The sequence below is a fragment of the Salvelinus namaycush genome, chromosome 33, assembly GCF_016432855.1.
Source record: "Salvelinus namaycush isolate Seneca chromosome 33, SaNama_1.0, whole genome shotgun sequence".
Taxonomy (NCBI): Eukaryota; Metazoa; Chordata; class Actinopteri; order Salmoniformes; family Salmonidae; genus Salvelinus; species Salvelinus namaycush.
In genome coordinates this window covers 4458917-4473845 of record NC_052339.1, presented here as the reverse complement: position 1 = coordinate 4473845, position 14929 = coordinate 4458917, and the positions used below count along the sequence as shown (strand labels likewise).

Here is a 14929-nt window from a genome sequence, read left to right as displayed (position 1 = left end):
TTTTTTCAATATCTATGTTTTTGCGTGTACATTCATTGATTAAATAATCTTATGTTTTTCAAATATAAATAATATACATTTTTCTAAACTATTGCTGTTACTTGGACTTATTGCACGCGTTACTGAAATGGTTGTTCCACTTTAGATGTTTACGGTAGTCTTATATCTTCGTTTTCTCAACCCTGGCAGTCATTCTGAAAGCAGGTCGGGGGGGGGGGGGGTTACACATTCAGACCATTGTATTAGGGTACAACTAGGCCCTCAAAAGCAGGCCTTGTGAAAAAAAACGATCTAAATCTCGAAGGGGGATTCTAAAGATGGTCAATGTAATATATACTGTATAAAATACCATCATGTTTTTGTGTTTCAGAAACGATTAAGTGTCTACTGAATGGTTCTTTCTAAAAGTGAACAGCAGTGGGGAGGGTGTGACAGCTGATGTGTGTGAGAGAGGTGAAAAGTCTGTATCACTGAACAAAGACTCCCGACTGGGCTGCATCCACAGCCAACAAAGACAAACTCATTGGTTGATTGGTGAAAACACCCTTTCTATAAATATGTTAATGGGAATTCTGGCCGGGATTCTTCTATTCAAAGGCTCTAGAACAACATGTAATAGAGAAAAAATGGAAACCACAAGCTACGGAGTTCAAAAACTTTCGAAGTCAAATATTTTCACACGTCTCTTATGGAAATGCTCAATGTTAAAACTGTTTTGGTTTGATAGGATTATTACAAGGTGGACATCGTACTGCATGTATGTCCTAACAAAGGAAAAGCGCCAGGTAGTTGTATGAAGTTGAACACAGCTGTTCTATGCTGTTTGTGATGGCTTGTCAATCCTAAACAGATGTTATACCTGAAACGATGCATTCCTTTCATCCTCTTGAAAGACCACGTTGCATTTTCAACAGCGGGACCTTATAAGGCAGGAGGTCCAGGTTGGTCCGCAGACATATAAAACATTGCCTTTTTTAATAAATAAACAAACGCATCTGACGATGTGAGGAGAACTAGTCGGCGAAATGGGGAACATTTGGTTTGAGTTTGGCTCATGTGGACTTCTGGCTCCGAGACCTCGCTCTTTCCACTGCCTCCTTAAGGTTCTCATTAGAAGGACAGTATGTCTAGGAGGGTCTCAAAGTCAGCTCAATCCAGTACTACATGAGGCTATTAGAGTCCTGCACCAGGCTAGATACACACCCACATGAATCAGGAGTTCTGATGCAGTAGTGAGACTTATTGTATTTGTATTGGTCTCCACTGCAGTCCTTGGATGAGATAATAGGGATTTTCATTGTTATGATGACGGTTTATGGGCAATATCTCTTTCTCTCTCTTATACAGTGACTACCACCTTGGCAGGAGCACATTTGAACTGTCTGACTCTTTGTGGTCATAGGTGGGGAATCAAACAGTCACCATATGAAATCATTTAAATAGTGGGCGAGTGAGATCACGAGTGAGATCACAATAGTAGCCAAGTCGAAGAGAGCACTGTATACGAAACAGCTCCAATAGCCACCATTTCGGCCATGTGTACAAAACATGACTTCTGAGAGCATGATATTGGGACTGCTGGTATTGACACACTAAACAGGTAGTTGTGAACACTTTGACGCTTGTATACGAATAGCAGGGTCGCAACAGATGAGATAATTACATTGAGGTTGGACCATACATTTGCTTCCACCGAAGCAGGTGGCTGGCCACAAAAACCACTGAACCACAGTAGAAGTGAGAGTGCGAAATGAGCGCACTCTCACAGCCTGGCAGTGAGTTAACCACGCATTCCTGTGTGTAAAGATCTCGGCATACTCTCTGCCCTCCACGTTTTGACTTTTAACTCCCTAAATCTGCTCCGGTCATGCCTCTCCTTTGTCTGTAGCTGAAATGAAGTGATTTCATAGTTTGTCCACAGGTACTCTGGGGCCCTTTATGTGTGGTTCAATGCTGCCCGTGTTGCTGTTTTGTGGCAGACGACGGAACCTGCTGCTAATTCACCAGATACTTCTTTCCTGCCTGTAGGCACGTAGTTGAAATCATTCTCACTGTGTTTTCGCATGCTGGTTGTTTTAAAAGGGCACACTGTTATCGGCGACCAGTGGCAATTGAGCTCACAAGCTAGCGTGAGCCTTAAAGAAACCCTCAAGGTAATCACCTAGCTTTCAAGTTAGTGTGAATGTCCTGCTTATGAGGGGGATTTTATCCAAAACACTTATCTTATCCAAAAAAAACTTGTTTTCATGTCAAATCATATTTTATAAGCCTGAGGGTATAGGCAATGTGGGGTGTCTGTATCCCTGTGGAAAGTATCCCTGTGGCCTTAGCAGGATTTAAGATGTTTTCTCACTCTGAGAATGTGCTGATTCGACATTCTTTTTCTCTAGACATGAAAACCAACCGTCCTGGCTGGCTTAGAGCGTAATGGTTTGCATCCCAAATGCCACCATATCCCTATTTATTCCACTACCTTTACTGGAGCCCTAGTGAACGGCATAGGGAATAGTGCCATTTGGATTGCAGGCATGGTGTGTTTGGTGACCTCTCTCCAGAGATGCAGGGTATACAACAGACCAGAGCTCTAGACGCTCAGACGAAGGTGTCATGGCCGACTACCTGAGGGCTGTGACACTCGACAACGTTTGGTAAACATGGTCAACTAACGTAAGTGTAACGTAGTAATAACGTGATTTGGTGTTTTTGGGTCCACTCTTCCTCCAGATGCAGAGAGAGGTGATGTATGGCAGCAGAGATGGCCAGCACCCCCCAATGCGACAGCTCTCCATGGGCCCCCCTCCACACCACCCCATGCAGGGCTCCCTGTCCCCACCCACGGCCCACTCCCTGCCCCCCTCGCCCTCCCGGATCCCCTTCGGCCCGCGCCCGGGGTCCATGCCAGGCACTGCCACCATGCCACGGGAGCGCATCTCCAACGCCACCCCTCCCGCACGATCCGTGTCCCCCTGCCCCAGCGCCATCCTGGAGAGGCGGGACGTCAAGCCCGACGAGGACCTGAGTGCTATGAGTCCCAGCCTATTGAGGGGTGGAGAGGGGCTGTACGCCGACCCATACTTGCTCCTCAACGAGGGGAGGATGGGCCACGGCCTTGCCCATGGAGGGCACCCTCCTGCTGGGGACATTGTGGACCATGGCAGCCTGGCTGGATACCACCGTGTCTCCATCCGCTCCACAGGCTCCTACAGCGGGCCCAGCCCCACCGAGGCCATGGAACAACCGTCACTCTACCGCCAGAAGTCCAGGAAGTACGGAGACAGCCAGCTGCCTACGCTGGGCTCCAAGACCCCACCCCCCTCACCCCACAGGATGGCAGAGGTGAGGATGATTGACATCCACGGGGCGCCACCCCCTCCCAGCGGCATTCCCCAAGAGCGCTCCTCGCCCATTCGCCAGTCCCTCAGGAAGGAGGAAGTGGTGAAAAGCAGAAGCAGCATGGCGTCTCCAGTTGTCCCGGACCTCCAGGGTGGTCACGGCCCTATCCCGCCAGCCAACGACCCCCAGACACGGTAAGCCAACCCTGCGGACCTGAGGTGTGGCGGGGGCTCAGTGAAAGGGTATGATACTGCATGGGGGCATAGATGAACTAACACTGCATCCTTGTACCACCCTAACAGTAACCGTGGGCTGCTCTGTTTTAATCTTAGCTCAGAATGTGTCTCATCATCACCACTGCAGGGCAGAGACATCTCCGTTTTCTGCCCTGTCTCACAGATACACACACACACACACACACACACACACTGCGTGTCTGGTCCGCCCTGTCAAGGTCATCACATTTAGCACAGTGGGCTATAACACTGTATTATGGTTATGAATATACTTATTGTCTTTTATCTAGATCAGTTAGGGCCGTGTGTGTGACCAGCTCTGTTGATATGAATAGCTTATTCCTAGTCCTAAAATCTTGGAAGTGAAAGAGTTGAAGAGGGCTGGTTTACTTAGTGCTACATAATTGACTCTGTAAACCAGGCCAATGCAGTAATGGAATAGCGCTTCAATCCCCCTATCCAGACTGTATATCAATAACTCTCTGTCTGCATGCCTGTGTACATCGTCTGTTAGCCCTGCACTCCGGCAGTCATCTCTGCGGCTATTTCAACTTGGCTTGTTCTGTTTCACTGAAGGACAGAACACACAAACACAGGAGAGAGCGTGAGGGACATACTCCAGCCATACAATCATTTGTGGTTTCATTGGAATGCATTAGACCGGATGGCTATGGGGGTGTGCTGCTCAGGAAAACCAAAGCAAATATTGGCCAGGTTGGATAAGACCTGGGCTTCCTGAAAGCCGAATCACGGGGAACAGATCACTAGGACCACCTGCATGGCACAAACACCATGGCTGTGTCCCAAGTGGCACCCTATTCCCTTTAAAGTGTACTACTTTTGACCAGGGCCCGCATAGGCAGGTAGCCTGGTGGTTAGGAGCGTTGGGCCAGTATCCAAAAGGTCACTGGTTTGAATACCCAAGCCGACTAGGTGAAAAATCAGTCAATGTGCCCTTGAGCAAGGCTCTTAACCCCAATTGCTCCCGTAAGTCACTCTGGATAAGACTGTCTGCTAAATGACTCAAATGTAACATACATTTGGGACGTTCCCATCTTAAATGGGTCTGGAAAAAAGGAGTAAAGGACATTTCTGTGGAAAGGTACTTCATGTACAACAAACAGGGTAGTTTTGTTCACTTACTTTATACTCTATAACTACGGAGTGGCCTTCAAGCATGAGTTGTACTTACATGCACAAAGACTATTCCGTATAAGCACTGCTCTATAATGGCTATATAGGCACAAGAAACTTTTCTCTTTGGCTTTGCATTTCAGTGCTCCGGGGAGACATAGCTAAGTGTCTGTTTCTCCTACAGTACATTGCCTGGGCGCAATATACAGCACTATCAGGATCACAGTCATTTCTCTTGTCCTCATCTAGCCCCATCCAGCGCTCTCACCTCCCCTCCCCTCCCGTGCCATTAGATATGTGATGACATGTGAAAAGACAGTGCTCCTCTATGTCTGAGCCTCACTGGTCAACAAGCAATCACCAAGCATAAGGATCCCTATTCAACCCTGTGCTTGGTTTTCTTCACATTGCCGGTCGTGCCAGAGTAATATGAGAATTGATGAGTTTGTCTTCTCGTTCTCGTCCAGGCGCCCGTCGCCAGTGACACAGTCTATTGTTTTATCCACAATGTGCCCACTAAGGTCCAACTCATCTCAACTCATCTCAACCTCTGGGCTAAATCTACTAGACAGCCCTGTCTTGTATTCAGAAATTCAGACTAGCCCACTCTTGTTTTTCTAGACTATTCCAGGCAGACTCCGGGAGGGCAAAACAGGAATTCTCAAGTGGTTGTATTTATTACACCGTATAAGCTGGGATATAACGTTTATTTTTGCCTGAATGAAGCCTTCACTACCTTAGCACAGTATTTTGACAGCTTGGAACACTTACTTTTGGCCAGATATTGCTTTAAAAGTGCATTTAACTGTTGTTTATATAGCAGAAGCCCATCTATTTGACAAATCAATTAAGTATTTATAAAAGTATTCATAAAATTAACTTCTATTCTCAATATCCAGTACATGACTTACTCCTTGTGTTTTCAATTTTATATCGCTAATTTGATTTCTAAGCAACCACGTCTGGCATGGAAACAATGCAGGTAGTATTTAGGAAGTAACTCCTAACTTAAAAAGTACTTCTAGCTTAAATGTCAAAAATGCCACCTCCCTAGTATGGCCCCATTTTTAAAAGCTTGATTTTCTGATGTTTCCTGCAGAGAGCGAATGAAGGCTATGGAGCAACAGATTGCCAGCTTGACTGGTCTTGTTCAGCATGCACTTTTAAAGTCCCCAAACACTAGTGGCACCAACGAGGCTCTCAGGTAAGCAAGAAGATGAAGAAGTGAGGCAGCTTGGGACATTGAGTTCTCCGAGATAAGCCCAGGCTGCCCCAGCCAAAGTGGAAAAAGATAATAGCAGATAAACTAGCTCTCACTTTTAGCCATCTGAGCCAGCCTAGGTAAACAGAACATTGTCAGGGGGAAATAAGGTGCACAAGGGGTCTGATATTATCTCCATTTATTCTCCAAAATGGCTGCCTCTATAGGTTGATTTTGCTGCAGTTGACCTTTGCATTTCAACCTAACTCTGTGGAGATCTTGTGCCAACTGTGCTTGCTCGAGTTTACAATTAACCATCTCAATGAATGCACGATGACTGGAATGAACATGGGATGACTTACTATGGGAACAGACTGCTCCTAACAGCCATCATGTTAACATGTCCCTCTATGTCAGTCTGCCCAACCATACTGTATGGCTGTCTGTACGTCTCTAATGCTTTCACTAATATGTATCAACCCTAACTCAAGGACAGTGCCCAGGTTTTTTTTATTGAATCTCTTATATCCTGATTCAACAGAATTCATAGGTCTCTTTCTCTCCCTCTGTGTGTGTGTGTGTGTGTGTGTGTGTGTGTGTGTGTGTGTGTGTGTGTGTGTGTGTGTGTGTGTGTGTGTGTGTGTGTGTGTGTGTGTGTGTGTGTGTGTGTGTGTGTGTGTGTGTGTGTGTAGCGAACGACCCATGAAGACATCAAGACAAGCGTCTCTGGGTCAGAGTGCACACAGTGCAGGTCAGGACCACTATTACCCTTCTGCATGTATCACATCATGAACTGCATCCCTATATAGTGCCCTACTTTTCACTTGAGCCCTATGGGCTTTCCTATGGTGCACTATATAGGGAATAGGTTGGCAGTTGGGATGCAACCATGATCTACTTCACAATAGTTTTCTGTTGCATATCCACGTTTTTCCCCATGATGCATTGCATAGACAAGTCTCTCATGTTAATGTCACTCAACAGTCTGCCATATGCTCTCCCCTACCGCTCCACAAAAACTGTCAGTGAGTCAGTCACAGCTACTTTACTCTTTGCCAACTCATATCCCCCCTCAAATCCTCACTTCTCATACAAAAACAGCGAACCTAATATGTGCCGCGGAAAAACAAGAGCGATGTATTATTTCTCGATCCCCGCCAAGATGATTCAATCTCGTCTGGCTAACAGTCTGTGCAGATGTGGGTTCGATAAAAGAAGTGCAATCTCGAGGGCGGCGGAAGGAAAACAGAGCAGTATTTATCTGTCTGCTGCTGAAGCAGTTCCTTACATCTTAGCGATACACTTCCTCTTCTTCTTACGCCACGCTGATACAATCTGCTGTTTCCCTTTGTGTGTGTGAGTGAATTTCAATCTCTGCAACACCAAAAAGACTGTTCATGTCTCACAGGATTTCCCTTCGTTTATCGTTCCCCCGCATCAAATACATGAAGAATTTACATATTTCTCTTGATTCCTCAGACTCTCTTGTTGTTGCTTCATAATCTCCATCACAAAAACACTCTCTGTCTCCAAACTGTGTGTGTGTCCTAAATGGCACCCTATTCCCTAAAAAGTGCACTACTTTTAACCAGAGCCCAATGGGCCATTTGGTACGCAGACAGTAAAACACAGGAACTGCTTTCTTCCGAACCTGCACTTCAGGTCTGTGCCGCTGTCATCCACTATGAGAGGACTGTGGTGAATGTTGGAGGGGGATTACACAGTGACAATAGCAGTGTGTTCTTTAGCCCCACAGCAGGGCTGTACTATGTCTGTATCCCAAATGGCACCCTATTCCCTTTATGGTGCACTACTTTTGATGGGCCATGTCAGAAGTACTGCACTATATAGGGAATAGGGTGCCATTTGGGATGTAGCTCTACTCTGTTTGGAGGGAGCTTAGAGTGCGCTCTCTCTTTCTCTCTCTCTCTCTCTCTCTCATTCACTCGCAACATTCCACTCTTTTCATTGTTCTGACACTGGACAGGGACTTTTTCACTTCCGCTAAGGGACTTTAGTGGCTTGCAACACCGCATTGGAACTTAAAGTGCCACTCCCACAACAAGCGCCCGAGAGACACACTTTGACCTCGGTCAGTGTTCAAAGGTCGTACTACCACACTCTGAATGTGAGGAACAGCGTCCTTTTATTCAACTTGAGTTACCGTCAATGCAGGCTGCAGAGGGCACAGCATGTAAAGAGTAATTATCTTGTCAGTCTGACAGCCTGCGAGGCCAGAGGGCATGACTGGCGGTTGTTTTCGACGGCGGGCGAAACCGTCTCCTGTCTCCCATTTACTCACAGTGATTGAAATGATTTGCGTACCAAATGCCTCTCTCTTCCCAATACATTGGACTGTTTTTGACCAGAGCCCTTAAGTCCCTGGTCAAAAGTAGTGCACTACTAGGGATTAGGGTGTCATTTGAAACGTAACCTCTGTGAGTCATTGGCCTGGATAGCGCTCGCCTCACACATCTTCGAACACATTCCCCACGCTCACGTTGGGTCCTGATTCAATATCTCTAATGTTTGGTAATAAGGGCCTGTGCTTCCTGTGGCGTCTGCCCACAGAAGCACACGGCCGACCGCCAAACTCACCATGTCGACATCCCAAATGGCACCCTATTCCCTATATAGTGCACTACCGTTGACCCGGGCCCCTATGTATTACCTGCTTCCCTTATGGGCCCTGGTCAAAAGTAGTGCACTACATAGAGAGTAGGAATGGTATTTGGGACGTAGACAGACATAAGGCAGAAGGTGAAAAGGAGGAGAGAAAACATTACTCCCTCCATTCAATCGCAGAGGAGGAGAGGAATTACATTTTAACGTGCCTGTGCACTTTTGACTGTGTGGTATTTCCTTTTCAGTTAATGAGGGAGTCATGTATTTCCTCAAGTCTGCAGTGTAGCTCAAGTTTCCGTCACAATGTGAAAGAGATGTATGTACTTGTGGATGCATACAGCATAGCCTACATGAGGAATAATTCAATGATATGGCTTTAGATGCATTTTCTCATACCGATTATTGTTTTGATTCCGTTGTTCTAAATCAGTTTTCATAAATCTGGATAGAGGGCTCATCTTTATGGAAAGTGAGCCGTCTATCCAACTCTATTTTCTTTGCAGTTTTGTTATCACCGTTGTACAATTGACTAGCTCGTAGGGTTTTTTAAATGTGGCTATTTGATTTGATGTCGTTCAGGAGGTTCCCCTATCCTAGCACCCAAAAGTGCCGCACTCCCCTCTGAGAGTGGCTCCACCCCTGCACTACCAGGCTCTGCCCCCTTTCAGGCCAACCTGTTCCAGTTCAAGAAGAATGTCTCGGACCTTCGGCTGCAGCTCCATCAGATGAGACAGCTGCAGGTAACAGCCGTGATGCTCTATCTAGGAGTGGGATTAAGTTTCTCCTAGACGCTGATCGTGGGTCCATTTTGCATTTTTCCCACTAAAGGTTAAGGTTAGGATTGGAATAGGGGAAGCTAATCCTAGATCTGTACCTAGGGTAAACTTCACTCTGGAGCCCAAATCTACTTTTATTGGCTATCAATTTGATATCAGCTGTCAATCAGCTGTCAATCCACCCCCTCTATCTGGATTGGTTAAGAAACAGGACTCTTTCTTTCTCATTAATCAATGGAAGGGAATTATGCCACCAGATACAATCAAAGAATGGTGTTCGCTCCTTGAGATATTTATGCGTGTGTGTGTGTGTGTGCGCGTGTGTGTATATTCATGTGTATGTGTGTGTTACCTAGCTCCAGAACCAGGAGGCTCTATGTGTGCAGCTGAAGCGGGCTGAGCAGGAGATCAGCGTGAAGCTGGTGGAGGCAATGAAACGTCTGGAAGACCCAGTCCAGAGACAGAGAGCCCTGGTGGAAGAGGACAGACACAAGTACCTGGGCTTGGAGGAGAGGGTATTCAACCAGCTAGGGTAAGGGGGAAGGGGCGGGTCAACAACAAACACATCAACCATTCCCGACCACTAGAACCCCATTTCCTGACTACCACACGACAGCTTTAGAATTTTTTACTGGGTTATATTAAGTAGTGCAGATAATATACCCTAAAACAAAAAAGTGCTCGTTAGCACAAAAAAGTTTAATGTTGTCCCTGTAGAACCCAAAGGGGTTTGAATTTGTGTTTTTGCCCTAGCACTACACAACTGATTCAAAGTATCAACTCATCATCAAGCTTTGATGATTTGAATCAGGTGTGTACTGCTAAGGCAAAAACTAAAATGTGCACCCCTTTTGGTCGCCAGGACCAGGATTGAGAAGCACTGCTGTAGGAGAACCCTTTCTTTGCCTGTGGAGAACCTTTTTATATCGGTTATTTGAATAACCCTTTGTATACCCATTTGTCTGATTCTTCATTACACTGTTCCAATCAGAGGGTTCTTCATTACACTGTAAAAAATGTCCCGGCTACTGGTTGCAGTGAAAATACGGTAAATATACAAAAAGTTACTTTATTTTTTAGAGCCGGAATAAGGTATTATTGTTGTAAGGGACAGTATGATGCTGATTACTTAGGAGTCAACCTCACTTGGGATTTGGACTCTTCTTTACAGTAATGTAATGTTAAAGCAAAGTTTATTTGAAATTTACGGTAACATACTGTACTTTTTTTTACAGCAACTTACAGGTAACTGGCTGCCGGTAAGATACCATAAAAACAAGTTACGGGTTTTACAGTGTAGTGAATACAACCCAGGTGTTATTGGCAACTGCAAGTACACACCCTCCAAATTACCCACAGGTTTGAACAGGCAGGCCATGTCTGTCTCTCATTGGAGCCCAGCAGTCACTGAACAATAAGACCAGGCAGCCTGGGCAGGCAATTATTCACAGCATTCTCTTAATTTAATTCACTCATCGCAGCTTGCCAAATTGGGAACATTAATTTAATCCTTTTAATTCCGTTGTTTAACAGGCAAGGTCAGAGTAGTGCCTGGGTAGACAGTGGTAAACATATTCCCTGATCTACATCACGATAGGAGCGTTGCCTGGACATTGGTCTTCTGGGGAATCAGACATGCGCAGGGCGTTAAGCGCTGGATTCAGCTCAGTGTTTTCCTTGGTGCTTTGCCAGGTCTTACTCAGCAAAGGCCTGCAGTAGTGTTTTAAATAAGGCTAGCTAATGAGCTCTGTTTGGCTGAGGGGGGACTGTGGTGTGAAAAGACGCAGCCTTCTTCTCCGGAGAGAAAACCCAATTTAACATGACCTGGGAGAGTGAGTCTGGGACTCCTAATAAAAAAAAATACTCTGGGAAGAAATGAGGAGACAAACGACCAAGGTTCAAATAGGACTGTTTATCGTTGTTAGCATTACTGTAACAAGGCCCTTTAAATCTAAGGGGCTGTAACATGAGGATGCTGCTAACATGGTGGATTTCAAAGGAAGTGGAGGTGTTGTGTTTTGCGTTAATTTTCGCAAATGTCAGCAGTCCTATAGGGTTTTCCGTAGTTCTGAACACATGCTTTTCCTGCATTCCCATTCCTTGGCTCGAAACCGACTGGCCATAGGGTGGCTCATGCAAAAGCCAGATGGGCTGGTCCATCTTTATCCCACTGGGCCGGTCTCAAGTGGGGATTTTTTTACAGAATGATCATTATTTGGCTAATAATGGAGGCCTCAAGGGGGGAAATGTCCTGTTTGGGGGGCCCATTGTGTGTGGGGGGGGGGGGGGGGGGGGGGGTGTATTTCTGGTCCCAGTCTGCCCCTGGTCGTTCCTATTTATTTCCAGTCCGTTCCGTTCACCAGTCATCATGAGCCTGCCAAGGAGTCTAGATCTGAACCAGCTGTCAGCACTCAGCCGGTGATTCTACTACCCTTGAGCAATAGAGAAAGATGAGAGAGAGTATGAGTGCCCATTAAGCTTCCTCAAATAGATGATCCCTGGGATATCTTGCATGTTTGTCGAGCCATCTTTAGAAGTGCATTTTAATGCCGCAACGTTTCATCGACTCACATTATAGACATTACTTTCTAAAGTCCTGTATAGTTCTTTTAAGAAGAAAGAGATGCCTTTCCCTCCCCCCCGCCGGCTCTTCAGTTGAATTTTTCCATAGTCATCATCAAGAGGCTCTTCACATTAGAAGAACTCTCTTTTGACAGCAGCTGTACAAAAAAAACGTACTCTTCTCAAGGGAATCCGGTCACAAAGAATCGAAATGTTTTGTTCTCATGAGGTTCAGAGCGCCACACAATGCTATCATCTACCCCAACACGTTTCCTCTTGGAGTTGACTGCTCAGAATACAGAGTACAGTGTTCTCAAAACAACAGGGACTCTAGGTAAGAAAGTTGTTGCACAAATAAGCCCAGATTTCCATGTGTACACGGTTGAGGTTTCGGGAAGTAACCCAATCCAGTCGGAGCCGACTCACATAGAGGAAGTGCAGTGTGGTCTGACTGAGAAAGTCCGCTTTGGTCATTAAGGTTAAAGGGCCGACGTCCCTACGGCCCACATGGTTTTTAGAATATGAACATTGTTGGATTTCATCTGTTTGCCCTCTCACTTTTCAGTTGTCGTTCAGCTCTAACTAGAGCTCGCTGTGTCCCAATAAGGTTAAATGAGTATTGTCTGCCCTCTAGTGTTGGTGTGTAGTCAGTGTTTCAGGTGACACATCAAGCATGCAATCTCAAGTCTATTATAGTGATATGTTAGCATGATGGTGCCGTCTTATCTCATTTGGTAGCTGTGGAGATGAAATTAGGATAATGATTGATTTGGGCTTTTCCAGGTGCTCAAAGCGCTTACATAGTGAGATGGAAACTCGCCTCATCCACCACCAATGGGTGACAACCATTTGGGTGATGCACGGCAACCAGTTGTGCCACAAACCTCACCACACATCAGCTAGTATAGTGGAGAGGTGAGGAGTGATATACCAATACCAGTGATATACCAATTAGGAGTGGTGTTTTGAATGTTCTCTCTCTCTCTCGGTGTGTGTGTGTGTGTGTGTGTGTGTGTGTGTGTGTGTGTGTGTGTGTGTGTGTGTGTGTGTGTGTGTGTGTGTGTGTGTGTGTGTGTGTGTGTGTGTGTGTGTGTGTGTGTGTGTGTGTGTGTGTGTAGGGAACTGGAGCAATATGTGGACACTCTGAAGAGGGAGACCAGCTCGGCGGGGGCTCACAGAGCTGTGACACTGAAGCATGTGGAAGAGGGGGCTGTTAGCCTCAGGAGAGTGGGAGAATCTCTGGCAGGACTCAGAGGTAAGACTTGCCCGTACAGTGTAGTTTACTTTAAAAAAGACACAATATCTCAGATGATGTGCATCGCCATGGATTCCATAGGTTTTCAAGTGCTATGGTTTTCAGTTACGGGTAAAGTAATAGGTAAGATAATATAATTTCTAACTGAATAACACAATACTACAACTAGAAAAAGGTGCATTTTCTTTGTTGAATAGCAGGCGCGTTCTGCTAAAGCAGCACGTTAATAAAGTTGTCCTCCAATGAAGGGTGGTGGAGAATTTAAAAATCTCTCTATATTTTTCTAGTATTGATCTTTTTTTCACGTTTTCTCAGGGGAGTTCCCGCCGCTGCAGACTAGGATGCGATCGGTGCTGAGGGTGGAGGTGGAGGCAGTTAAGTTCCTCAAAGAGGAGCCCCACAAACTGGACAGCATGCTGAAGAGAGTCAAGAGCCTCACGGAGACACTCAGCGGCCTGAGGAGGTACAGGAACCAGGGCAGGACGGACGGAGGGAGGGAGGAGGGGTGTTGGGCGGAGGTGGCGTCCATCTTGATTTAGCTCTCCACTGAACCGTTAAGTGAATTAATTTGGGCGCAACGCATCTCCCTGCAGCATCCCATTTCAATATAAATATAGACGTCATCAATTTTACCCAGGGAGCACCACACTGCACCACGCGGCCAAACTCATCTACATTACCTCGTCCCCTTAGTGCGCTTCTCTCCCCGCACGTCAGAGATGATTACACCCACTTTGGTGTTGGATTTGGGCCAAATACACTTTGTGAGGTTAATAGTATTTTCAGGCTAGACAAGCCAGGGTGGTAAAGTAGTTCTATCAAACTCCAAAATTCTGTATGCACTGTCCTGTGTTATGAGGTTAGGAGATTTGAAGCATTCCTTCATGGCAGCATGGCATATGTCATCATAGGTATGTTTTACCTTAGTGGGATACCAATTGTTGCAGTTTGGATAAACTAGTGTTTGTGGTCAGTATACCTTCCCAAACTTTCTCCAAATTCCGGGGGGGGAAATCCACTTGGAAATGTAAAAAAAAATCCTGGTTGGAATATTCCAGGAGTGAACACATAATCCATAATCCTGCTACCAGGATTTTGGGAAAGTAACCTTAATATTAAGTCTATCCTGCCCTCTCTGCCCTACAGATGTGCTACAACCCCTATAGACAGCAGCCCAGCCACCACCACCATGGTGGACCCCGACCCCCCAGCGGAACCTCCAGCCTCCCCCTCGGCCCTACCCGAGGCCCAGAGCTCCTCCATCAGGTCTGAGGTGGTCATGCCCTCCTGCCCCATGGTCATCCACCACGTCCAGAGCTCTCCGGTCCACATTCAGCAGTCCCAGCAGTCTGCAGCCCTGCTGGTCCAGCCCAGTCCCCCCATAACCCCCACCCACAGCCAGGGCCGGGACTCCCCCAGCTCAGCCAAGGGCTCCACAGGCACCGCCTCGTCCTCCAACTCCAACCCCTCCAGCCAGGGGGGAAGCCCTGCCCAGCAGAAGAAGACCCCTGCTACCACTGCTGCTGCCAACCAAGAGCTGCCCACCCAGGCTCCGGTCAATAACGGCAGCAATGGTACAGGGAACTTCTTCATCGAGGAGATTCACACCAAGAGCAGCAAGAGCAAAAACAGGGCCATGTCTATAAAGGTAAGCCCTATGGAAGTTATAGTGCGTTTCAGTCTTAAATCTATCATCTATAACATCTCATATCAGATTTCCTCTAAGGGTTATTGAAAGCACTGTCTGTTTCTCTTCCCTCCACTGCTCTTTCTCTCTCTCTCTCTCTCTCTCTCTCTCAATCTTCCC

General features: G+C 46.4%; 1 protein-coding gene across 10 annotated transcripts in view; it reads left to right on the top strand.

Annotated features, from left to right (window-relative positions):
- LOC120027872 (sickle tail protein homolog) overlaps positions 1-14929 on the top strand; it is a 195625-nt gene that overhangs the window by 168222 nt on the left and 12474 nt on the right. For 9 of the 10 annotated variants that reach the window (XM_038972965.1, XM_038972972.1, XM_038972967.1 and 6 more), the window contains 8 exons: positions 2725-3527; positions 5803-5907; positions 6597-6655; positions 9109-9269; positions 9662-9837; positions 12986-13122; positions 13438-13585; positions 14269-14770. In XM_038972965.1, the coding sequence (XP_038828893.1) occupies positions 2725-3527; positions 5803-5907; positions 6597-6655; positions 9109-9269; positions 9662-9837; positions 12986-13122; positions 13438-13585; positions 14269-14770 (2091 nt within the window). The remainder of the gene's footprint in view (positions 1-2724; positions 3528-5802; positions 5908-6596; positions 6656-9108; positions 9270-9661; positions 9838-12985; positions 13123-13437; positions 13586-14268; positions 14771-14929) is intronic. The other variant, XM_038972966.1, reaches the window with a different exon arrangement.